The sequence below is a fragment of the Lichtheimia ornata genome (assembly GCF_029851405.1).
Source record: "Lichtheimia ornata isolate CBS 291.66 chromosome Unknown scaffold00004, whole genome shotgun sequence".
NCBI lineage: Eukaryota > Fungi > Mucoromycota > Mucoromycetes > Mucorales > Lichtheimiaceae > Lichtheimia > Lichtheimia ornata.
This window is the reverse complement of record NW_026695324.1, coordinates 69,064-93,445: the sequence shown is the minus strand read 5'-3', so window position 1 is coordinate 93,445 and position 24,382 is coordinate 69,064. Positions and strand designations below refer to the sequence as shown.

The window sequence follows — 24,382 nt, the reverse complement described above, 5'->3', positions numbered from 1 at the left end:
TGCTTCTGTGCTTGATGAAATATGGTTTGTGCAACGCTTGGTATTGTGTGGGAAAGAAAGAAAAGGGATGCAGGGTTGTAAAGGGATTGGGGATCATGACCACCACCACGTTGGTGAATGGTATTGGCTGTCATCTCAATGCAGTGTTATGTATCCCCACATAAGCCCAAAAGTCAAATGATGGGGCTCGTTTGTAAAGTGGGAGGTGAATTAAATGGGCGATGACGGATGCTTGCGTGATATTGCACAAGCGACTTTAATGCTGGTGAAACGCGGGATTCAAGTGTGTGCGGGGTGGGGAAATGGAGGCATGGAGGACATCTGATTATTCAGCAGAACCTTCTGGTAGTCTCAAGTATGCATGGTTAGGTTGTATCTACCCCAACCACGAACAACGAATATAAAAGGGAGCGCGTTCGAAAAAGCTGTCATCATCATTCATCCACAACAAACATCAAACATGGTCTTCTCTTCTGTCAAGCTCAACTACCTTCTTCCCAACTGTAAGGCAACGCGTTGCATTGTTGATGTTATTATGCAGCCTATTCATATACACATTCATCATAGACGGTGGCTTCGGTGGCCCCATCCGCATGTTGCTTGATGATGCCGAGATCAAGTATGAATACAACCTCATTGACAGAGAACAATGGCCCACCCTCAAGGCCAAGTGGACCGAAGAAGGTCTTCCTTTCGATTGTGTTCCTATGATTGAATTGGATGGCAAGCGTTACGCCGGTACTCAACCCATCCTCCGTTTCTTGGCAAAGAAGTTGGGTAAGTAAATGTTGCTAAAAGTGTGGGGATAGAGGGAGGATGAGGAAAAAGGGATCAAGCGGTGATCGCGATATCATCGGGCCGAGTAGCATCTTGGGTTTCGGTCGCTAATTGAATTTGTATTACAGGCAAGTATGCTCCTGCTGATGCTGATTTGGAGCAATACGTTGATGTTACTGCTGACTATGCTGGTGACTGGGCTCGTGCCGTTTTCAAGGCCATCTTCAACCCTCCTGTGAGTATATAAATCGATGATGTGTGATATGAGACTGACACTGGTTATGTATAAAGAACGGCATTGATGAGTACAAGAAGAACGACCTCGAAAAGTACTTTAAGCGTTTCGATCGCATTTATGGTGCTCACAAGGGTCCCTATGCTGCTGGCGAGGAGGTAATATCTAGATTGGGAGAATGGGGTTGTAATAGATCGCATCACTAACTCTCTTTATTTTGCGCTGCTAGATCTCATACGCTGACTTTGTTGTCTATGTTGTCATGAACCTCGAAGCTAACAAGGACTCTATCAAGGACTACCCCAACCTTGCTGCCTTCGCTGAAGCCATCAAGTCCCGCTCTGGTCTTCAGGAAGCTGTCAAGCAAATCTAAATAATATGATACCTCGAAAATAAAAACCGTGTTTTGTCTTCTAACTCAATCCACACGTGAGGTCTCTTTGTGATTGAAATGTAGGTCGTGGTGGGGAGCGAATTGACAGCTATAACTCCTACTGCTTCTTACCCATCATGATGCATAACGTCCTTAGGACGATACATACATGCGTTTGATCCTGATAGTTGACATCCCACATACACTCATCCACTCTCAATAGAAAACCCCATTGCTTTTGCCCCACCCTTTTCCCCATCCTCCTCCTCTACAGCACTTTGAACATATGCTCTTCATTTGTTCCTTCATGTTGACGTTGTATTGTTGCTTGATTTTAAGGTAGAAAAGATAACAATGCCAATAAAAAAAGGGGTGGAAACGATATACAAGTGGAAAAGGTTGGCTATAACAAAGCACATGCGACCACTAGGTATACACGCCTTTGAATGCATCACGCGAGAAAGTTCACGGCTGCTGCTCACTTGGTTGACTTGACGTTGCCGGCGATCGTCCATTGGAAGTGGGAAGAGGAACAACGACCAAACGAATAAAACGTTTCAAATCCACAGTTGCACCCCACCAATTTTTTGCTACGGTGTCGTTCATTCACCTAATGTCGAAGCTCATGTGTGCTGTGTGTGTCATGGGTGCGTTCCTCTGGTGTTGGAATGGTTGAAGTGATGGCAAGTTGTGTAGCGTAAAGCTGGGCTGAAGAAAGGCGGTTTCCATTCTGAGCGCGAAATTCGTTGATGGCATTGCATAAGTACAGCGTCAGACGATGCCAATATCAAATGGATATGTATGTAAACATCAACCATAACGAAATGTTTAACATGTCGCTCAGAGCTTTTTACTTTCATCCAACTTCTTTGATTCATAATACCAAAAGCATCACCCCTAGAAAGAATGGCACCTAATGATCATGAAGGATCAAAACAACACGTTGTAAAAATGATATGATGGATGTGAAGCTGACACAAAGATCAAGGCAATGCACAGCTAGGTTCATGCATGGTGGATTAGTAATCGGACAGGTTGCCGTGGCAACCGGATAGTGCTCTTATGGCTCATTAAAATGATGGGCCTGGTGATTGCCATGGGAACCAACTCGCATTATTGCGTGATATTGTTGTGTTGCACCAGTAAAAGGATGCTGATTGGATAAAGTCAAGAAGTAGTTTGCTGCGGAAACGTGTTGTAATTAATAATCAACAGCAACGGACGTTTGGTAATGTAATCCGTATATGGCGATGTTTGAAGCCTGCATATTGGCTAGTATGATTCCGGTTAGGTTTCAAGGCTCTCCAAAGAAATACAAGAAATGATAAAGTTATAAAAGAGAGGCTGCATCAATGCATGATTGCAGTACTACTACGACGCGTCCGAAACACTGATTTTCAAGACACTATGACTGATTCAATTGCTGTCTCGCTTTATTACATCCTCCCAGAATGTAAGGTTGTCAAGGATATAGTTTGATCAAACACTCATTGGATCCTCATTTTCCATATCCAAAAGATGGTGGGCTTGGAGGGCCAATTCGACTGATGCTGGATGATGCTGGTGTTTTCTACGTCTTCAACTACATAGAGTATTACGAGGAATTTCCTAACAAGGTCAAGCCGCGTTGGATCGAGGAGGGTCACCCTTTTGATTGCGCACCAATGATTGAATTGTATGAAAAACGCTATAGCGGTACACAGCCAATCCTTCGCTTCTTATCCAAAAAGCTGAGTAAGTTGATATTGATCGCTAGCAATGTTGGGTATACAGTCATTGAACAATACGTGCCATTTGTCTATGTAGACAACAAGTATACACCTGACGACTTGGATCTAGAACAATATGTGGATGCAACGACTGATTATGCCGCTGACTGGATCCAGGCATATTTCAATGCCGCTTATAGAACGGTAATGTGGCTGTGTTGCCATTACAATTTATGCAAAGACGTGTACTAATTTGGGCGTATTCTACAAAACCACAGCTTAACGTGAAGGAATACCAACAAAATGACTTGAAAAGGTATCTCGAGCGATTTGATCGCATCTACAGTGTGCATGAAGGTCCATATGCTGCAGGCCAAAAGGTAAGAATGTTTGGATTGTGGATGCCTACTAGGCGCGCGTGATGTTGAGAACAGGCGTGTTCACCATACATAAAACTATTATGATAGATCTCCTACTGTGATTTCTTTGTTTACATTGTCCTCATGGTTGATGCTCACAAGGAATACATCAAGGATTATCCCTACTTGGTTGCTCTAGCAAAGGCGATCGAATCGCGTCCAAACCTTCAAAATGTGGTGAAGCAGTTATAGTTGAAACGTTTGTCACCTATATATAAATATCGAACTTTGTCGCAAAAACCTCACAAACATGAACGAGGCTCGTTTTCCTCTCATCATTAACATGCAGTAGTCACTTGTCTGCTGACTTCAATAAACATTGTGATATCATTTATACATACATACAGGCTTTTTGAGTCATCAAGGGATGGATGTTGTTTATTGCAGCCTTCATTTTTAACAGCAGCTGCTCTTTGTTGCACACTTTTGGGCGAGCCGAGTGGCGATAACTCGAGATTTCATCACATCGCCTCGTCGATTTTAAGCATGATAGAAAAAAGGTCCTCATGGTATTCAAGTTTGTTCCCAAACATTTGACCGCGTATGATGCATATCATGAGCGTTGCTATATCTTTATACTACCTCATGTACAACGGCGACCAGTACTAATGATCGGGCTGTGCGTGCAACATCTGCAAGACGGCAGTTTAATGGCAGCTGAGCATCATATGACATGCAGCATTGATCTATCAACGGTAAATGGGACATGATTACACAAGGTTTCAAAAGTAAATATAAAAGCATGCAACATGAGCCCCTCCTTTTTACTACCCAAACTTAAAATACCTCAACATGACAATCTCTGGTCTCAAGCTGCATTACGTTGTTGCCGACTGTAAGTGAAAGCAGTAAGATTGCATATGGGGATGCTCATCACTACTATACTATAGATGGTGGATTTGGTGGTCCTATTCGGATGCTCCTTGATGATGCAGGCGTCGATTATGAATACAATTACATCCCCTTCCATGAGGAATTCCTTACCAAGGTTAGGTACCAGTGGGTCGAATCAGGTCACCCATTTGACTGTGCACCAATGATTGAATTGGATGGCAAGCGTTATGGTGCCAGCCAGCCCATTATTCGTTTCTTGTCAAAGAAATTGGGTAAGCATTGGATGGTTATCCATTTATGATGCAAATGTTAACCATGTATATAGGTAAATACATCCCAACCGATGACCTCGATGCCGAGCAGTTTGTCGATGCCACCACTGATTATGCCATGGATTGGGCTCGCACCGTGTTCAGGGCTAAATACGTTGGGGTAAGCAAGCTATTTGGTTGTTGACATGATAAGCATACGCTGACATTGTATTTTACGTTGAAAGGGAGAAGAAGGCCTAGAGGAATACAAAAAGACAGAGTTGGACAAGTTCTTTACGCGATTCAATCGCATTTTTGGTGTGCATGAGGGACCATATGCTCTTGGTCAAGAGGTAACTATCATAATGACAATGAGCTATTTCGAGGACAACAAGCACTTATACCTTTATTGGCTATGTAGATATCCTATTGTGATTTCTATGTCTACATTGTAATGAGCACCGGGCCCAACAAAGAGTTCATCGACAAGTACCCCAACATGGCTGCCTTAGCAGAAGCCATCAGAGCACGTCCCAACCTTAAGGAAGCTTTGAAGCATTTTTAGTTGAATGATGATGTTGAATAAATACGTGATGACGGGTGTTACACTCGATGCAGGGTGATGTGTTTTTAGGAGGGGACAAGCAAATTTGTATCGGCCCAGCGCTGTTTGTTTTTCCTTCCTCTCTCTCTCTCTCTCTTTCTTGCTCTTTCAAAATGGCTGCGCTTCAATCACCTATTGACATGGATATTTCAGACGGCTCCAACAGCGATATGGATGTGTCCGAGAGTGATCAAGAAACTGAATCTGCCCCAGTCAAATCCCTGTCATCGAAGCAGGCGACCACGTACACCCCAATTCCCCCATTTACCTCGTCGCAGTACTATCCAAGGCCTACATCAGACGCTGCCATGCTAAGCTATGCTCCTGGAAACCAGTTTGGATCGAATACTCAAAGTATGTTGACGGATACCCGAACGAATATGATGAATCCTTTCTTCGTAAGTGATACTAGTATTGGGGCCTTTTCGATCTATGTTATCTAACAAAGTATGTGTATTAGTTTGGAGGTGGAGGTGGAGGTGGAGGTGGATATAATCAGCCTATTTCAGCAAAGCGATCCATTCATCTGAATCCATACATGGCAAATGGGGGGATGGAGAGTCGCGATAAGAATGCTCGATGGCGACAGCAGCAGGAACAACGAACCAAGTCTCCTAAGCCTACGACAGCAACAACATTGGATCAGCAGCAGCAGCAGCATTTGGATGACTCCGATGCGGATTCTTATTACACGGCAACGAGTGACTTTGAAGAGGATGAGGAGGAACCTGGTTTAATCAAGACGGATCAAGATGAAATGGATGGTTTGCAAGCTGAACTTCATCGATATAAGCAAGAAATCAGCACGTTGGATGAACGACTTGATGAGATTGGAAGGAAGAAACAACGACTCGAACAAGATGTGTTACGTCTACGTGTTCATCAATCAATGAAAAAGAATCGAAAACGGGTTGCCAATCAGAATACCACCACCACGACCACCACCTTGGATCGTCACCAAAGCAACTCGCCTTCTCAAGCTACTACCACTACAGCCATACCCAATCCAATCAAGGCAAAGCAAGAACAACAACAACAGCAACAAAAGCAACAAAAGCATATCACCGTATCGCCTATATCCAAAACGAACCATCCTGCAATTCAGCAACCAATGCCACGACCTCCTGCAGCTTCCACAGTACCACCTTCTTCGCCTGCTGTATCAGTGCCACCCTATAAGATGCAACCACCCAAAGTCAAACCAGTCGTACCACCTCCTGTTGCTCCTGCACCGAAGCCAGTCAACACGAATCATACCTCTTTCGCTAGTCATCATCGTCAATGGGTTGCACCTTATGTTGCCACTTCTTCCAATACCAGCTCTTCTCAATCGCCTGGCAAGAATGCAAATTTCATGACCATACCACCGACAAGTCTATCCACACGTTCACCGGCAGCAGTTACTACACCAAAGACAATGACACCGCCATCAGTAGCTACTCCACCAAAAGCAACATCATCATCAGCTGCAGCGGCTACCACAGCAAAAGTATCACCACCTGAAGCCTCATCATCAGCAGTAAAGGAAGCATGGCTAGTGGAATCAATACCAAGGGCATATGCAGCACCATTAAGAGGACCTAAGGAACCGCCACAAGTAAAAGAAGCACACGTCGTAAGGAATTAATAGGGACCCTATGGCTGATCGTACTCTGATATACCTTTTTGAATAGAAGCAACCAGAAGCATCATCATCAACAGCAGCAGCAGCACCAACATCAGAGGCAAAGAGACACAAGGTATACTAACTTTTTATTTTTTTCATCATCATCGTCCTATCTCGGTTGTTCTCCTTAAAAGGTGTATCCAACGTAGGGTACTTTCAAGCCATACGAATCACCATTGACAAGGCTAGGCATCGGTAGTCAAAAGAAAGCTCTTCCAATGGATCGAGTGAAACGAGGCCTTTGTCGGTTTGAAGCGGGTGGTGGCACGTGCAATGATGACACGTGCCGTGATTTGCATTTCAGAGATCTGGAAGGTACATCATCATCATCTCACTAACTCTTTGATCATCCTGCTGTAGTAGCAACTCGTATTTAGTGGGAGGGTAAAATTGCTTTTTTTAAAAAAAGGGGTGTCTACTACTACTACTACTACTAGTCTATTACATGAATCATACTTTTTTCCCTCTTTTCAAAAATGGATGGCTTCTATTTACATAAAAAAATATCGTCTTTTACCAAATTTAATAATATCCTCGCATCTCATTGACCACGGCTCGCTCTCTGTCCTTTGTCATCTCGCCATAACCAATAACACGCATAGAGAAACTGCCACTGCCACCTGTCAAGCTGCGTAATGCGTTTGAATAGCCAAGCATCGAGCTAAGGGGCACGTGGGCCTTGACCACTTGCTTTGCTTTGTATTCTCCAATATCACCATTGCCACTTGTAAACGCATCGGGTGGTGCATAAACTTCAACATCATCGGTTGCTGGATCTTGCTCTGTATCCATGGATGATTCCAAGCCAATCACATGACCACGACGTGTGCCACTAAGGTCGCTCACCACGCTGCCAATGTCGTTTTCGTTCACTTCGGTATGTACTTCCATCATGGGCTCGAGAAGACAAGGGTTGGCTTGTTTGATAGCATCTTGGACACCTCGCGAAACACATGCCGAGATACTTCCCAATGTTGTATCCGCACCAAAAGTTTCGAGATCTTGCACACTAACCTTGACTTTGGTCAAGGGAAAACCAAGAATGGCTCCACGAGCGAGACCTGAAGCAAGACCCGTTTGCACAGCACGTCGTATATCATCTTTGCTGAATTGCATTTGCTGATTATTGTCTCCTTGTTGTTCGGATGATGACGATGTTGTATCATTGTCTTTGGGTAATTCGATATGCATGTAGTTGCCTGAATCATGAATCCATCCTTCTTCAACGGGTTCTTCGGGATCCACCGATTCAAGGTTGATTTTGCAGTTGGCACGTGATCGTTTTCCCATGACTTCTTTATCAAACACACTGGAAACGGATATAGGCGATTGACATGTCTCACGATAACTGATACGCATCTTGCCCATCTCAGCTTTGCACTTGAAATCATTGATCAATCGATCCTTGACAATTTCAAGATGAAGTTCACCCATACCACTGATCAATGTTTGGCCACTATCTTGATCAGTCCACACCTTGAGCGATGGATCCTCTCGAGTGAGATTCTTGAGTGCTTCATCAATGACCTTTTCTTCGGATACGGACGCGGGTTCAATAGCAGAGAAAAATGCAGGGCTGGGAATATCGATGTTGCCAAGTTGCATGCCCGACTTATCATTGAATTGAACAAGGGTATCACCCGTACGTGTATCTCGAAGACCAACAATGACACCAATGTTGCCAGGGCCAATGGATGGGATCTCTTCAACGTCCTTTGCGTACATTTGCAACAATTTGTTGACACGCTCTTTGCTATGAGTAGTGCTATTGAATAGCGTCATACGGGTATTGATTTTGCCTAGCAACCCATCGAATGTTAGTTTTGGCTATCCTGTTTTCATCTCGCCTCGACCCAACGACTTACCAGAATACACCTTGACATAGACCAAAGGACCGCGTCGTGCATCATGTGTCACCTTGAACGCCAATGCGCATAATTTGCCATTTTCCGCCAGCGGAACTAGAGCACTTTTGCCACTGTCATAGGTTGCCAACGCAGCAGGTCGATCCATAGGCGATGGAAGATAATCCAAGACAGCATCCAAAACGGGCTGTACACCAATATTCTTGAAAGCTGTTCCACAGAGCACAGGCACTGCTTTGTTGTTCAATGTCACCCGTCGCAATGCTTCCTTTAGAGAATCCGATGTCACTTGTAAATGATCGGCACCGGCTTCTTCCAAAAAGCTCTCGACCATGCCATCATCCATTTCAGCGAGTGCTTCAACAAGAGCTGTGCGTCCACGTACGGCTTCTTCCCATAAGGCATCCTCTTTTTGTAAAGGTGTACGTGTCATTTCAAGGCCGTCTTCCCCTTGCCATGTCACCATTTCCATCGTCACAAGATCAGCCACAGCGACCAGGCCCTTATCTTCTTGCATCAAGGGGACTTGTAACACCAAAGGACGTGCTCTCAACTTTTTCCAGATTTCCAACACGGTACGTCCATAAGCAGCACCTGTGCGATCCATCTTGTTGACAAAGGCAATGCGTGGAACACCATAACGATCCGCTTGTCGCCATACAGTCTCCGTTTGTGCTTCCACGCCTGCAACACCATCCAAAATCGTCACCGCACCATCCAAAACACGTACGGCTCGCTCCACTTCAATGGTAAAGTCCACGTGACCCGGCGTGTCAATGAGATTGATGCGATGCCCCTTCCATCCAAATGTAATGGCAGCGCTGTTGATCGTAATGCCACGTTCACGTTCGGCCTTGAGATAGTCCATCACAGTATCACCATCATCGATATCTAGGTTCAGTCTATCAGATATCAAAGGATCATCATCATGACATGCACCATTTTTTCTTACCACCAATGCGCTTGGTAACACCAGCATAATACAACATACGCTCCGTTGTCGTGGTCTTGCCTGCAAAAGGTTCCCTGTCAACAATGAAATCTCTTTCCCTCTCCTTATTTGTACTTTGTTTACCTGCATCAATGTGTGCAATGATACCAATATTACGGGTCTTGGGAAGTGTAAAGTCCTTGGTACCTATACACTCTGCAGTTGGTAATCGATCGACTTTTTGAAGGTCATTGAAATACAAACCGGAAGCAAATGTTCGTTTGGACGTTGAAATCAAGTAGGCCAATGGCGTCTTTAACGATACGACTCGACTCTTTTGACGACAGGCAGTCGAAGCCAGCAAAGAAGTCAACATGATGTGTATGCAATGAGCGGCCGATTCGAATGCTGCTGTTTAGTCGGTGGTGGACGGGGCCAAAAGAACAGGTTGTGCTACTTGCTCGTGACTCGGTCTCGAATGCATGATTGCAAGGTTCAATTGTCAAGTGCACGTGATTTGATCCAGCATTGAATACAAGCTTTGACCCTGAACGAGCCACGGTAGCCAAGTTTTCTATTCTTGAAGATGGATGGTCCAGGAGCTTATAGTTAGACAATGCGGCTACTAGCTTAGTGTTTTATCTCAATATACTTCTTGAAAATGTATACGGATGATGCTTAAGTTATTATGCAAGTGGCTCGAATACCATAAGCTGAGGGATTCCTTTATATATGTATCGTATGTATTGCTGGAGCAGTGCTCATCTATGTCGTAAGTAAGGTATGGAAAATTGTGATCTTGAAAGTATCCTTTTGCATGCATTTGCCGTTGCCATGGGAACAAAATTGTTGCTATGCTCCCACTTACCAATGTTTCCATGGCATCTATATAGTTGCAATCCTTCACTTATCAGTGACAATGATATTGAAAGTCGAGATGATGGTGTATCTTTATTTGTCATCAAATCGAAGATATGAAAAGGGATACCAGCAGCAGTGGTAATCGAACCACAATGACAGCCATCTATATTATCTATATTCGCACATAGACATAAACTTGGAAATGTAGTATAACGTTGGTATCTTTTATGTGGCTGACCCAAAGTGAAAAGAGAGAGGTAAGGTACACAAGTAATGCACAGCGACCATTCATTCCGCCACTGATCAAAAACATTTATCAGCGACTGAAATTTCTGACACAGACCTCTTTATTGCCTATATACACTACCTATGGAGGTCGATCACGCATCACGGGTCGTTCTACCGGGCGATGTCATACACGAAGCAACCAACAATGAGCAGCAAGGAGTGATCACGCTTGGTCCTGGTTTGCGTCAAGATGGCGAGCACATTGTAGCAACCAAAGCCGGCATGCTCAAACACGCACCTCCCATGCGATGGTGGATCGAGAGCAATCAAAAGCGAGTATGTTATTCTATGGACGCAAGGAGTGACCGTTGTATGATATACTTACAAAGCTTATAGTATATTGCAGCTTCGGGAGAGTCCGTCTTGGGTGTGGTGACAGCCAAGCTTGCCGACTATTATCGCGTTGATATTGGTACAGCACATACAGCAGTATTACCAGCACTTGCATTTGAAGGCGCCACCAAACGCAACAAACCTAATCTTGTACCACGCACGCTTGTCTATTGTCGCATTGCCATGGCCAACCGAGATATGGAAGCCGAGCTTGATTGCATTAATCCAACGACGGGCAAGGCTGATGGATTTGGAGAACTCAAGGGTGGATACATGATCAAATGCTCACTGGGTCTCTGTCGACGGTTACTGGATGCCAACACACCCATCTTGCAATTGCTTGGAGAACATTTTCCTTTTGAATTGGCAGTCGGCATGAATGGTCGTGTGTGGCTTAATTCCAATAGTACCAAGGATACCATTATGCTCGCCAATGCCATCCTCAACTCGGAATACCTTAGCGAGGAAGAATGCAAAGCCATGGTCCAAGGATTGATCAACAGAGCATAATCATCATCATAGCAACATTTGTATATAGAAAGACAGAAATGTTTATAAAACGATCACTGTGATACACGTAATGGGGTGAAAGAATAATACTGTGGATCTTTTACAAGAGAAGCAATGCCATGGGAGATGAAAATGAATGATGTATATACGTATGTGCGAGTGTGTTTGTGTGTGTATAGGATGAGGGAATATAACATGGTGTCAAAGGAAAAAGTCTGCAAAGAGAGATGATTCAACAAGAGTCCTATCATATCCGTTGACCTAGAAGAGGATGATTTAGCAATTGAAAAACACACGCATTGTTGTTTAAAGCAACCTACCAGACATAGATCGCTGATCCATCATTGAGAATCGACTTCCTGTATTCAAAGGAATAACACCTTGCACACCACCACCACCACCACCTTGTTGTCCTCGGAATGGAGGTGGACTAGCACTTGTATGATGACTACTTGCTGCATCGGCTGCAATATTCATTCGTGCCCTGAGAGCACTCTTGCGTTGTGAGTGCATGGGTTCCAAGTTGCTTGTGGGTGTGCTGCCACGCGTATGAACACCATTCACCATGCCAGCATTTATCAAGAATTGTTCATCCGATACATCTTGTTCAGGAGCAACAGCAATCCCTGTGCGGAATGTCTTTTGTGGTTCACGATCTGGTAACACAACACCACGTCGTCCACGTGCTTGGCGTCGCTTCCTTCGAGCATCTCGCATACGATCCTTTTCGATTTTATCAAGCTCAGCATCGGTCAATTCCAAGATAGCAGGTGTAAATCGTTCCACTGAGTCAAGATCACGAATAATGGATTTAAGCGATGGTAGAAAACTTTGTCGTAATTCATCATCCGATATAGGTGTCCCATCGAATTCATAACCAACAAGGAGTAATGATTTGATGTAGCTGTGTGCTTGCTCACGAATCGAATGTGCAATAGCCGTTCTATTGTTTTTGTATTGTTAGAATGACACTTTGCATTGCTTTTCTTTCGAAATCACTTACCTGAATTCACCTCCAAGTCCAAGCTCTTTGGTAAGTTTATCGGCAAACTCCTCAGCATCATTTCGTTGACATGCAATATCCCATTCAAATTGATCCAGCAGCGCACGTTTCCCAACAGTGATATCAAGCTAAAAGAAAAAAGAGAAAGTTAGCACATCGTTTATAAAGAAAATCCAATGATTACCTTTATCAGCATTCGTAATTCTGTATGCTTCCTCTTTTTGCACTCCAAATCCTTTTCGTTCTCATCGACCTTGACAACAATATTGGATGGCTCATCACTGCATTGTGCCATAAACTCCGCAGTCTCCTTTTCAGCATCGGAACCATCTCCATCCATTACTGCACTGCCAGCATTGAGATAATAGTCTTCCAATTGATCATGGATGCCACGTGAAATAAGAGGTACAAATGTCGATGGAGGTAGCTGCAAATCCTCACACATGATCTCGGCAAATTGTTCAGGTGTAATAAGGGTCTCTACGATATAACAAGGATGATGATGATGAACAATGATGAAATTTAGATCTTCAATCTATCACTTACCATGCATATTCCAAGTGAAAGTGTCACGTAGCTTGTATCCATCCACTTCGAGCTCAAGACGAATGGGCACCAAAGTATCATCTTTTTCACCTTGTTCGACGAGTTGATCATGCCGACTAGGATTCGGGGATCAGACTTTTTTGTTTCACACTTTTGGGGAGTGGTCTTTTTACTTACAATCGAAGTTCACGTGATCTCCTCAATCGTTTACGTTGATTTGGATAAACCACGCGTGTTTCCAATCCTGAGGGTTGATTGCCACCACCGGTATATCCAGGACCGAATACAGGAATGGGACCAGCACGCATTCTTGTTTGTCTTTGACGTTGGATCCAATCAATCTCACGCTTCTTTTCCTGGGCCAATGCAATATGACGCTTATGTTGAATGTTGAGTGCTTCTTGATAGAGTTGATCACGATGTTGGAAGATGAATAGGTTCTTTTTGCGTGTCTCGGTGTCAGCAGCTATCGGTTCAATTTGAGGTACCATTGAATTGTTCACGGCAGGCACAACAGGCGCTCGTGTTGCCAACTGAGCTGTAGTGGTAGTTGCTGCTGCTGGGACCGTAGGCGTACTACCTCCACTACCTCCTCCTAACTGGGTCATCTTGCTCATGGGGGATCGTCCCATAACATTCATTAGCTGGTGTTGCTGTTCTGGTATAGGCCATGGCGCTTGATTGGGTGGCAATGCGCCTGGGTACATGGTGGGTTGGGAGAAGCGTTGTTGTTGTAGTTGTTGTTGTTGCTGGAGTTGCATGTTGTACATTGCAGCGAATTGTTGTGGGTGCTGCTTCATATTGCCTGAGGAGAGGTGCATGTTTGGGTGGGTGGTAAAGGACAAGAGAAAAGGTCAGTGGATAAAGTGATTCATTCAAGCGTGTGGATTGATGAGAAACAGGGGCTGGAGGAATCAGTGTGTGTGGGTGTGTGAAAAGAACAACTTGTCGAATCTTATTGGCTACCCATCACCATCCTTCCTTCTCATATGCAATCGAAGGACTTCTTTGAACTCTCGCCATGTTTGTACTTTAGGCATCTTTCAGTGCAACATTCATCTTGAACAACGGCTGTTCTTGATTTATACATATGTCATCATTGGATTCTCTAGCAAAGAAAAAGCCTTGCCTATCTCCCTTGGAACAACTTTAAGGAATTTGCATGGATTGCTTATAAAATCATATACAATCTCCATTTCCCATTGTATAATCCTTCGCTTGATTGATAATACACACAAAGACCACCATTCACTCCATTACTCGATCGATTGATAGTATTCCGCGCAGAGACCATTATACGATGATGACAACAGACAACGAATCTTTACTGGTAAAATTCTTCTAAACAACGGGCTTCTTCTTTTCAAATTGCACGCCTGGAACATGATGAGGATGGAATACACGCTGAATAAAGGATACTATGTGTAAGAACAGTAGCCATTTACTCATCTCTCCGTTGTATCATAATTACCTGGGCGTCAGCATAGGCCACACCAAAACCCCAACCGGTGGTGATAGCAATAGGCCATGTTCGCTCTAAATAATCCATCAGCTATCCTACTTTGAACGCGTATTGACAAGCGATATACATACTCTTGAACAACAAAGCTGAAGCGACGATGCCAGCGCTTAAACCCAGTCCAGTCTTGACGACGATATTGGAGATTACTTGGTCCCACTACAGATTGACGCGCATGTAAGCTAATGACGTACACTCTCACCCATGGCGATGGCCTCTTACCTTGTGAGAAAGCAGATCTTCACTGGGCACCTTACCCGACATAATTACTAAGTGAACTTGGAAAACAAAAAAGAAACCCCCCTTCTGCTCCGGGCAACTTTCATGACGTCGAGACAACTCCGCGATTTGGGCTTCTTCAACAAGAGGTTGTGCCAATACATACATAGTACATACCTACCCATCATGCTAGCTTTGTCATTATTGTATATAAGATAGGAATGAATAAAACAACATGCAAACCAACAACTCTTTTTACGCTCATGTTGGATGCTGAGATTAGGTTTTGCATGCATCTTTGATACCAAAAAAAATGGCTTTATCATGAATGTGATATAACTTTTATATATGTTGGATCGTTTACTGCTAGTTTGAGAGAGCCATGAGGGATACAAGATATGGTCAATGGTCAATGGAGTGGGGACCCATTTTTGGGGTCACTTCCATGCAATGAGGAACGTTTATCCGATTTCATCTGCGTAGTCAATTGATCAAACACTCTCTTTCGTGTTTATCATGGCCTTGTTGGTAAAACCCAAAAACTACATTTGCTTCGAGCGTAAGTGTTACACTACCCTTCTTCAACTGTCATTCTAATGTGGGTATCTCTATCTAGGACCTTTGACGCGACCTGATGTACAGCAGCATTTCGTGATCAAGAACCCAGACGATCGGCATCCAGTAGCGTTCAAGATCTTGACTAATGCCAACACTCGTTATAACGTGCGTCCTCCTTTTGGTCTAGTTGACAAACAATCAGAAGTGCGTGTAAAAGGTGAGTTGCCATACACGACGGTATCCATGGTGTATTGCATGCTTACGGTTGGGTTGGGTTAGTGACGATGGTTCCTTATGACGAAGAACCGCTTGATCACTGCACCGATGCATTTCTAGTGAGATCCGCCAAGGTCAGCGAGGATCAATTGGATATCCCATTTCGAGAAATGGTATGGATTATCAAGGGATGATGATGGAGAATGACATGTCACTGATGATGATGATGATGATATCTTTTTATTTAGTGGGTAGCCGCTTCACGTGAAGGCCTCCATGAACATCAACTCAAATGCGTTTACCTTGCGAATGGCGTCAGTCCAGAGAATGCGAGTGAGTTTGAAAACAATGAAGAAGAGCTATCTGAACACAATGAAGAAGAGATGTCTATATCAGAAAATGACGAGGACTTCCCATTACCAACGACGACAGAGATACCAAGAGCACATCATGACGAGGAGATACCAGTATTGCATAACAAGTTGAGTGAATTGAGTCAAACAATGCTGGCTCATCAACAAGAAATGATCAACATGCGGTTACAATTATTATACACACGCCAACAAAAAGATTTTCGACGAGCCATTCGTGCGTTAGCAGTGGTGGTATTATGCATATTGATAGGTTATGGATCACGTGGGTTGTTATAAGGATGTTGTTCAGTCGTTGTATATGTAAGAGTCATTGCTATGGATGCATGGATGCAAATTTATTTACAAAGGAAGAGGGATTCATGGAGTTATGAATAAACAATTTACAAATCATTATCATCCTCACTCGTGGTACTATATACATTGTCATCTCGGATTACTGGGAAAGACTTGCAAACAATGAGATCCTCCTTGTCAATTTGATAAGCTGATGAGCATTCGGTCAATAATTCCTTTAAGCGAGCCATGGATTTGCATATTTGACGGATGTGGAGGATATCCCAAAGAATCTCAATAGGGAATCGCTGCGGGGTACGAGTATATTGTTGATCATATGGAGGTGTAGGTTGCTGTTGAGGAGGATTATCTTTGTTGCTGGTGGGTATGTCGTCGTCGTTTGATGATGAGGAGGGTTGAGAGATATCTGACCAGTCAAGACACCATTCAAGTACAGCGGGTGGATGTTGTTGTTGTGGTAGTGATGGGATATCCACATCCACTTGACACAAGGTAGCAATATACCCTTCGATCACTTCAAGTGCTTCATGATTGGAAAGTGGAGGTTCATTGTAATAAGGAAAATCAATGCGTTTCACATGCCGATGCGGTACATTGTTGTTGATTGGATCCATGGCAACCGAAGAATCACGTCGTACAAAAACGCATGCTTGCGTGCAGTGGCCAAGAGATACATCATCCTTTTTACCATCCACCAAGCCTATGCCATGAAACGATACGTCATAGTTGTGTTGCTGAGCTCCCTTTTTGCACCTGATATTGCGTACATCAATTCACATGCCATTTCCATCATCCATCCACGACAAATGATATTTACCATGTTTGAAACTCTTGACGTGTCCATTCAAACTTGTGATCATCATGACGAAATACAGCATTGGGTTGACCATAGTTCAGTTGCTCAAAATGGACATTGTATTCAGCGTTGGGGGTGGTGACGATAAAAATCCTTGGATGGTACTGGCCAAGCGCCGTGTTGAGGATGCGATCAAGAACGGGTGCATAAAGGTGCTCAATGACTTCGGAACAAATGATAGCATCAAAACCAGCAAGTCGTTTGTCGTATTCATCAACAGACCCTATGGCAATACTATAAGCAATAGAACAATCGAATCCATTGGTTTATGGACCCTACCTTGATATACATCAATAGTCAATGGGTATTCGCGTAGTTGGCTATAGTCAGCTGGCCATGGTTGACACCTTTCCACTGCTTCCTTAAGAGAATCCATGCATATATCCAAACCAGCGAGTCGCGTAATGTTGAGCGTAGGTGGAATCAAGAAGGATAGGACTGACCCTTCGCCACAGCCATAATCAAGCACCTAGACAAAGGTTAGTCGTCATGGGGCATGTTGGCAAGCTGATCCCTTACCGATGACACATTGTGTTGGCGTAGAATGTCCAAGATAAACGTGCGTCGCTGCCTCCATAGTGGAGGGCTAAAAGTGGTGTAGTGATCCTCCTCCATGGTGACCATGGCAGTAGTGCAAGGTCGTTGAAACAAAGAATAGCAAAGTTAAAGGAGTATGACAATAAAATCCTTTTCATTCTCTCTCTCTGAGTATACACGCCGTCCACAATAATGACACCCACCATCCAAGGTGTTTAATGACATGATGGGTTGCCATGGTGTTGTTCACCACGTGATATCACATTTCTCTCTTTTTTACCATAGCAACGCATATGGATCATCAATGCAAGCCCTGCAGATCTCGCTGCAAAACACCATACAAGCTCATGGATACTTACGCCAAGGAGACTTTTAGGCTTGACATATGTCATCTTAGACCACAATGCCAAGGCTCCCTTGCGGAAATGACTACTTTTTTTGCTACTAGTGAGTACATAGAGCGGCGGAGGAGAGATCATACTTGGTGGGTTCTCTTGGCCAATGTCACGGGCTAACATTCCGAGACGACGGATCGCCCTTTTACCATCCCATTCAGGTACCATAGTCCGACAGTGGCGGTTACCTAAAACGACACTTTGGTTTCCTTGGCCGAATATACTTCTCTCTTTCGTGCATTTTGATGATAGTAGTATACTCCTCCCGCCAATACTTGCATACGCCACTTGCCCAGATCCACTTGGCAACCCTCATCCATCACTCTGGTTGCCAAGAGATAAAGAAGAACAACATGATCAAGAAGAAGAGCTGACGTCGTCTTGTATAATTCTATTATCCATCTCTGCAAGTATCATGCATCATGGAGCTGCACACACAAACCTTGTTGCTATTGGATTCATTCATAAATACACATCTTTGGTGTATGGTGTGGTGTTAATATCGAGCCATGTGTGCATGCTTGGGAATCTACAAACGCACGCAATTGACACATCACACTCACACGCACGCACTGCACAACATGCAGCTAAGGGAAACAGGGGATAAGTGAAAGAAGGGATATGCTCGATGACTGGTTTGGATCTTGGCGTAGGTGATGAGAGTTGGTGTGGTGTAGTGACCTGCAGCTTGCAAACTTGCCAAGACTTTTCGCGTTGCCAAGACATCAAAATGTGGCCATGGTCTATCTTCCGTCGATCACTTTGGTCCTTTTTGAAGGCCCGAACTCCGTTGACTCTTCCCATAAACGCTTACACGCACACACCACCTACCACTTTCCTTCTTCCCTTCCTTCTCCTTACCATCAACTTTATCGCCAAGATTTATTAAACATCTTTTTTCTTTCATTTATATAAGCAACGCTTATTTCTTCGTGGCTTCTTTCCTTTCTTCTATCAAAACACCCCACTGCTTGTATTTGTGCATAATGTCATTACCATCACCGCCCCCCGAAAACCGAAAGCGGAAACGGTCTGTAGAACATCAACCAACAGCAGCATCACACAAACAACTCAAGATTGCCACAAGCACGGCCATCAACAACACCAACAGCAACAACAATAACCTAGGACAACTATGCTGGGCATGCTTTAGTAAATCAGAAGCGGCATTACGGATACTACTTCTCAAGGGCGGTTTAGATCCAAATGCTGCCCATGGACAAGATCAGTCGACCCCTTTGCATGTAGCTGCCACAGTCGGTTTCCTAAATGGGGTTGACCAATTGCTTCAACATCCCGAAGTTGATGTCAACAAGGTGGACGCTCACGGCAATACAGCAATTCATCGTGCTATTCTCGGCAACAATACCAGCTGTCTTCAACTATTGCTCGAAAACGGATCTCGTGTCGATATTCAGGACAAGAATGGTCGCCTACCTATTCATCTCGCTGCCTTATACAGAAGAAGTGATTGTGTATCCCTTTTGCTCTCTTTTGCTGATCACGATGATTTAATGGACAAACGCACAATCGCAAATCGCACCGTGGTTGAGGAATGCCTTGTTGGTGGTAGTGCATCGATCCTGAAAATGTTACTCAAGCACATTCTTCCATCATCTCGTTGTCATCATCATGATCAAAAAGAATCCAACAACAACAACAACAACAATCATGGGTGGATCGGTACAGCTGTTTACTGGAATCGCATCGAGTGCCTAAAAGTGCTTATCGAGGCTGGCCTCGATGTGAACACACCATTGAGCACACAAGACCCTTCGGATACAGCATTACATCGTGCCGTACAACAACGCAAAATCGACATGGTGCGTTGTTTGTGTGCCGCCAAAGCCAAAGCTTGCCTCCCAGATGGCTCAAACCCTCCTTTACTCTATGCAGCCTCACATGGATTTGTTGATATGATCCGCCTTCTTATTACACCCGACACCTCTGCGGATACCATTCGACAGGCGTATTTACTTATGGATACCCTTGGCCTCGCCGATCGCTTCGTAAATATAGTGCGTGCACGTCCTTCTTCTTCTTCAACATCATCATTATCATCACCCTCCTTTTGACTTTCTCCGATAATAAACCCATTCCCAGTATCATATTGTATATCATCCAATTTAAAAAAGACCAAAAGTGAGCATGATTTGTACACCTTGTGGGTATTTGAAATTGAATAGGCATATTGCATTGTTGATCCGTTGATCCGCTATTAGCTAATACAATGGCGCTAGAGCCTTCTTGCCACGTTCTTTGCATTTTTCATCATTTTACGGCACCACATGCATATGTGTATTTCTGTTTTAGGCGCAAAAGCACATCAAACGCACATGGGCAGAAGCAATGGTAGGGTTGTGTGTGTGTGTAAATGGTTGATAGCCGCGTGTCTTATGCGTAAGCTCTATTGTGGGGCAAAATGGGTGGTGGTGATTGTCGCTCACATTCGTAAACAAATCATTTCATCTACAACTGCTGCACAGCTGAGACGGCTCAGGGTTTCCAAAGATAATCCCCATTGGGCTTCTTCTTGCTCCCCCACCTCCTTGTCCTCCTCCCCCACAACCATCACCACATCACACAAGCAGCGGCGTATACAATAACACTTTTTCCAAAGAGAACAATAGGTTTCTGTGGTAAGTTGTGCTCGAGTAGGTTGACGTCATCGGCGTGTATCTGATACACTTTGAAGTCTAAGGATCAGGTTGTACATTGAAAAAGTGTTTGAGAGCGCCTGTAAACAGTGACCCATGATCCTGGAGGCCACCAATGCACGGCGGCATATATATAGGGTAATCCCCCCCAAAAAGCAGCTTAGAGCCCGCCACTCTATACTGCTATTTGCCTATTGCTTTACTTTGTGATCGACAAAAACGTGCGTATCCTATCTCCTGATGAGATGTAATTTATTGGTTGCATCGAAGCACTCTTGTATATAAAATACATAAAAGCATCAAGCTCAAGCTCATCTGAATTTTCTCTCACTCACTCTTTTCTCTCCCTCACTCACTTTTTTCCTTTCTTGTCTTGCGCACAGAGATGGCTACTACCGACATAGTGGCAACGAACATTGTAGATCATGGTACACCATTGACCATGCCTAGCGAACAAGATGTTAATCAACGATTGGAGATGATCAACAAACTCAAATTCTTCTTGGCCACGGCACCCAATGATTGGGAAGGCATCCCATCCGACACACCTATCAAGCGCTATTCCTTGGCTACGGGAGAATTCATTTCATGTGTCCACTGGGGTCATGGCTTTTTCATTTCGGGCACTGATATTGTACGCAGCTTGGTCTTCCGTTTCCATGCATTTGGTCGCCCTGTGCAAAATCTCAAAAAGTTTGAAGAAGGTGTCTTTAGCGATCTACGCAATCTTAAGCCTGGAACGGATGCAACACTCGAAGAACCCAAATCCAGCTTCCTTGATTTACTATACAAGCATAGTTGTATCCGCACACAAAAGAAGCAAAAGGTGTTCAACTGGTATTCGGTGCCGCATGATCGCCTTTTCCTTGACGCTCTCGAACGCGATTTAAAGCGTGAGAAGCTTGGTGTGGACCCCACATCAGTGGCCGTTGCCAATCCTGCTGTATCTATTTCACTCGACACAACACAAGCCATGTTTGATGAGTTCCGTAAAAATCTCTTGAGCGAACTCGAATTGGATGCATGTCTTAGCAAGGCTGCTGCTGCTGCTTCAGGTTGTTCACCATCCACATCATCGCCTTCACCTCGTCCTATCTCATGTTCCTATTCAGCACCTTTGATTCAGCGTCATGAGAACCCTGCTATTCGAAAGGCGTCAAGTGTGTTTGGTCATTTTGATCTCTTTGATGGCTCGCCTACATACAAACAACGAAGACGCCGCACCGTTTCCTCGTCCAACAATAACAACTCTGGAAGTTGCAGTTTTGATAACGACTCCGATAAGGCAGCTGGTGCAGATGATCAATCATCACGTTTTTACACGTGTCCTCTTAGCTCGTGTGGCAAGTTGTTTAAGCGGCTTGAACATCTCAAACGCCATTTGCGTACTCATACGATGGAACGGCCATACCTGTGTCACCTTTGTGGTAAGCGCTTCTCCCGATCCGACAATCTTGCACAACACAAAAAGACGCATGAACGCCGCCAACACCATCAACGACCCAAGATTGATACCAACCTTGCCAATCGTCAACAACGTCAACAACAACAACAATATCAGCAACCACCCAAAATCGATTACTGGGGAGCTGCACCCTCCACGTCAACATCCTCGTCATCATCATCGTCATCCAATTCCTCCTGCTATTCATCACCATCCGCTTCATCATCGACGTCGTCCATGGCAATGCATCAATCCGATAAATTTGAATGGGAATCGACATGCAAGTGGTTTGATATGACACAGCTGGAATATGTACCATATCAACAACACACAACAATGCATCCACAAAATGCTACCACAACCACCACGTTGCCTCATCACCATCATCAGCACCATAGCAACCATCACCACAACAACACCACAACTACAGCCAATGCCACAACCCTTGTTGCAAGCGACATGTACACTACATCCACAGCCTTTGAGCCTGCAGCATTTTACGCACCCACAGCAGCTCCAGACACTACCATGCGACCTGCAGACGTGCTAATGCATTATTAATGGTTACAATCCAGCCCTCTTTTTTCAATTCTTTTCGCTCTTTACCCTCGTACTACTACACTTAGTATGTTTATGATCATCATTACCCCGCTTTGATATCTCTCTATCTCTATCTCCTCAGCCTCCCCCAATAACCCCCCTCCACAATTAGAAACGCACCGACTCTCATGTTGTGTGCGATTGTTGTTATTATACTATGTATGTATTTATCTCCTGCAAACGTCTTTTTCCTTTCAAGATTATATCATCCGCATCTTCACCATATACCTTATCTTTTTCTTTTTGCTTTTCTTTATTATTCGTATTTGTATGGATGGCTTTTATCTATGATGTATACAATTAAAGATCGTCGACAATTGTGATCATTGTAAACTAAACATGGAAATGGGCCACTTGTTCGTTGATGAGGAGGAGATCATCTTGATCGTGTACATGTTGCTGAGCATAAAGTCAAAATGAGAAAGTTTAGTTGTTACATACCCATCATCATCATCATCTCCAGCTCCTCCATAAACCGGTTTATGATATTGCCCATCATCATCATCATCATCATCCAGGTACATCATTTTGCATGACTTTTTGTCACATTGACACTTGCCAGTCAAACAAGACTGATGGTTGGTATAATAGTAGTAGTCATCATGGTGTAATAATGTGAATCACATGTATGGTTGTTCTATGCAATGATATTCTCACGTGGCTGCAGGCAGGTAGATGCTTCTTATTGCCCGTCGTGGGTACAAGATAGTAGGACGGTCGTGGTGGTGGTGGTGGTGGTGGTGGGACCCCACATCATCATCTCCGCCATAGGGTCAACATAGATGCATACACACATGTCTACCGGTTACCCAAATTAGCATTAAAATTAAGCATGCCGATGGAGCAAGGGGAAAAAGGAAAAAGACAAAGGGGGGGGTTATTGTTGGTGGTTGTGGTTGTGGAAAGATCTTGTCACGTTCTTTGGGGGGGAGAGAAATAAAATGCGGTTTTTTAGCCATAGACCGCGTGGCTGAACCTATCATCATCAAGAGTCAATATGCAGTGGGCGTCATCCCATCACCATCTCTATTCTATGTATGTGTGTGTGTGTGTGTAAAGAAAGGCTGTACCTGATCATTAGACATTTTGTTTCACCGTGACACAATCATTGATCGCTTAAGAAAAAGAGGAGTTGGGTGGTACGAGAAAATGGAGATAACCTTGTTGGGACGCTTTGATTGAAGAACAAGTAGTAAAGAGCAGGGCGTGTCCATTGTCTATTTTGAGTGGGTTGGCTCTTTCTCTAGATTTCTCTTGTAGACCAAAAATTGGCTCGGGGTATAGAGGGTGTGGGGCCCATGCATGAATCAACCAATAGTGTGGCATTCAACACTTGTCGCATTGAAGCAAAAATTCAACAACAACACCCACCTCGTGCATTGCAATAATATGTAAATGCACGATCGACAGCTCGATCTATGTATGTATGTGTCCAATGTAAGCATTACACCTACATACATCTCCTTTTCAACATCATGTTGACCCGCGCTCAGAATTCTCCCTATGAT

At 44.0% G+C, this 24,382-nt stretch overlaps 12 protein-coding genes across 12 annotated transcripts; 8 read left to right on the top strand and 4 right to left on the bottom strand.

Moving 5' to 3' along the window:
- Positions 1–460: 460 nt before the first annotated feature.
- On the top strand, positions 461–1,385 carry O0I10_001453 (uncharacterized protein; the record flags this gene model as incomplete). Its single annotated transcript, XM_058481549.1, has 5 exons — positions 461–503; positions 568–777; positions 906–1,012; positions 1,069–1,170; positions 1,242–1,385. 5 exons carry the CDS (start codon positions 461–463, stop codon positions 1,383–1,385), a joined length of 606 nt encoding a protein of 201 aa, XP_058347406.1.
- A 1,407-nt stretch (positions 1,386–2,792) lies between these two features.
- Positions 2,793–3,705, top strand: O0I10_001452 (uncharacterized protein; the record flags this gene model as incomplete). The annotated part of the gene is made up of 5 exons (XM_058481548.1): positions 2,793–2,838; positions 2,904–3,119; positions 3,192–3,298; positions 3,373–3,474; positions 3,562–3,705. The coding sequence occupies 5 exons, from the start codon at positions 2,793–2,795 to the stop codon at positions 3,703–3,705; spliced, it is 615 nt and encodes a 204-aa protein (XP_058347405.1).
- A 600-nt stretch (positions 3,706–4,305) lies between these two features.
- Positions 4,306–5,163, top strand: O0I10_001451 (uncharacterized protein; the record flags this gene model as incomplete). The annotated part of the gene is made up of 5 exons (XM_058481547.1): positions 4,306–4,348; positions 4,404–4,619; positions 4,673–4,779; positions 4,844–4,951; positions 5,020–5,163. The coding sequence occupies 5 exons, from the start codon at positions 4,306–4,308 to the stop codon at positions 5,161–5,163; spliced, it is 618 nt and encodes a 205-aa protein (XP_058347404.1).
- A 152-nt stretch (positions 5,164–5,315) lies between these two features.
- On the top strand, positions 5,316–7,206 carry O0I10_001450 (uncharacterized protein; the record flags this gene model as incomplete). The annotated part of the gene is made up of 4 exons (XM_058481546.1): positions 5,316–5,600; positions 5,663–6,817; positions 6,876–6,941; positions 7,018–7,206. 4 exons carry the CDS (start codon positions 5,316–5,318, stop codon positions 7,204–7,206), a joined length of 1,695 nt encoding a protein of 564 aa, XP_058347403.1.
- A 184-nt stretch (positions 7,207–7,390) lies between these two features.
- Positions 7,391–10,040, bottom strand: O0I10_001449 (translation elongation factor G; the record flags this gene model as incomplete). Its single annotated transcript, XM_058481545.1, has 5 exons — positions 7,391–8,667; positions 8,734–9,624; positions 9,686–9,745; positions 9,809–9,871; positions 9,929–10,040. The coding sequence occupies 5 exons, from the start codon at positions 10,038–10,040 to the stop codon at positions 7,391–7,393; spliced, it is 2,403 nt and encodes an 800-aa protein (XP_058347402.1).
- Positions 10,041–10,894: 854 nt separating this feature from the next.
- O0I10_001448 (uncharacterized protein) lies at positions 10,895–11,656 on the top strand (the record flags this gene model as incomplete). Its single annotated transcript, XM_058481544.1, has 2 exons — positions 10,895–11,089; positions 11,150–11,656. The coding sequence occupies 2 exons, from the start codon at positions 10,895–10,897 to the stop codon at positions 11,654–11,656; spliced, it is 702 nt and encodes a 233-aa protein (XP_058347401.1).
- Positions 11,657–11,903: 247 nt separating this feature from the next.
- O0I10_001447 (uncharacterized protein) lies at positions 11,904–14,026 on the bottom strand (the record flags this gene model as incomplete). Its single annotated transcript, XM_058481543.1, has 6 exons — positions 11,904–11,917; positions 11,977–12,599; positions 12,660–12,787; positions 12,844–13,139; positions 13,206–13,321; positions 13,383–14,026. The coding sequence occupies 6 exons, from the start codon at positions 14,024–14,026 to the stop codon at positions 11,904–11,906; spliced, it is 1,821 nt and encodes a 606-aa protein (XP_058347400.1).
- Positions 14,027–14,546: 520 nt separating this feature from the next.
- On the bottom strand, positions 14,547–14,988 carry O0I10_001446 (uncharacterized protein; the record flags this gene model as incomplete). The annotated part of the gene is made up of 4 exons (XM_058481542.1): positions 14,547–14,609; positions 14,677–14,741; positions 14,799–14,883; positions 14,947–14,988. 4 exons carry the CDS (start codon positions 14,986–14,988, stop codon positions 14,547–14,549), a joined length of 255 nt encoding a protein of 84 aa, XP_058347399.1.
- Positions 14,989–15,459: 471 nt separating this feature from the next.
- O0I10_001445 (uncharacterized protein) lies at positions 15,460–16,367 on the top strand (the record flags this gene model as incomplete). Its single annotated transcript, XM_058481541.1, has 4 exons — positions 15,460–15,502; positions 15,560–15,718; positions 15,781–15,890; positions 15,966–16,367. 4 exons carry the CDS (start codon positions 15,460–15,462, stop codon positions 16,365–16,367), a joined length of 714 nt encoding a protein of 237 aa, XP_058347398.1.
- Positions 16,368–16,471: 104 nt separating this feature from the next.
- Positions 16,472–17,865, bottom strand: O0I10_001444 (uncharacterized protein; the record flags this gene model as incomplete). The annotated part of the gene is made up of 4 exons (XM_058481540.1): positions 16,472–17,138; positions 17,203–17,464; positions 17,521–17,710; positions 17,761–17,865. 4 exons carry the CDS (start codon positions 17,863–17,865, stop codon positions 16,472–16,474), a joined length of 1,224 nt encoding a protein of 407 aa, XP_058347397.1.
- Positions 17,866–19,159: 1,294 nt separating this feature from the next.
- O0I10_001443 (uncharacterized protein) lies at positions 19,160–20,248 on the top strand (the record flags this gene model as incomplete). Its single annotated transcript, XM_058481539.1, has 1 exon — positions 19,160–20,248. The coding sequence occupies one exon, from the start codon at positions 19,160–19,162 to the stop codon at positions 20,246–20,248; it is 1,089 nt and encodes a 362-aa protein (XP_058347396.1).
- Positions 20,249–21,215: 967 nt separating this feature from the next.
- On the top strand, positions 21,216–22,835 carry O0I10_001442 (uncharacterized protein; the record flags this gene model as incomplete). The annotated part of the gene is made up of 1 exon (XM_058481538.1): positions 21,216–22,835. The coding sequence occupies one exon, from the start codon at positions 21,216–21,218 to the stop codon at positions 22,833–22,835; it is 1,620 nt and encodes a 539-aa protein (XP_058347395.1).
- Between the last annotated feature and the right edge of the window lie 1,547 nt (positions 22,836–24,382).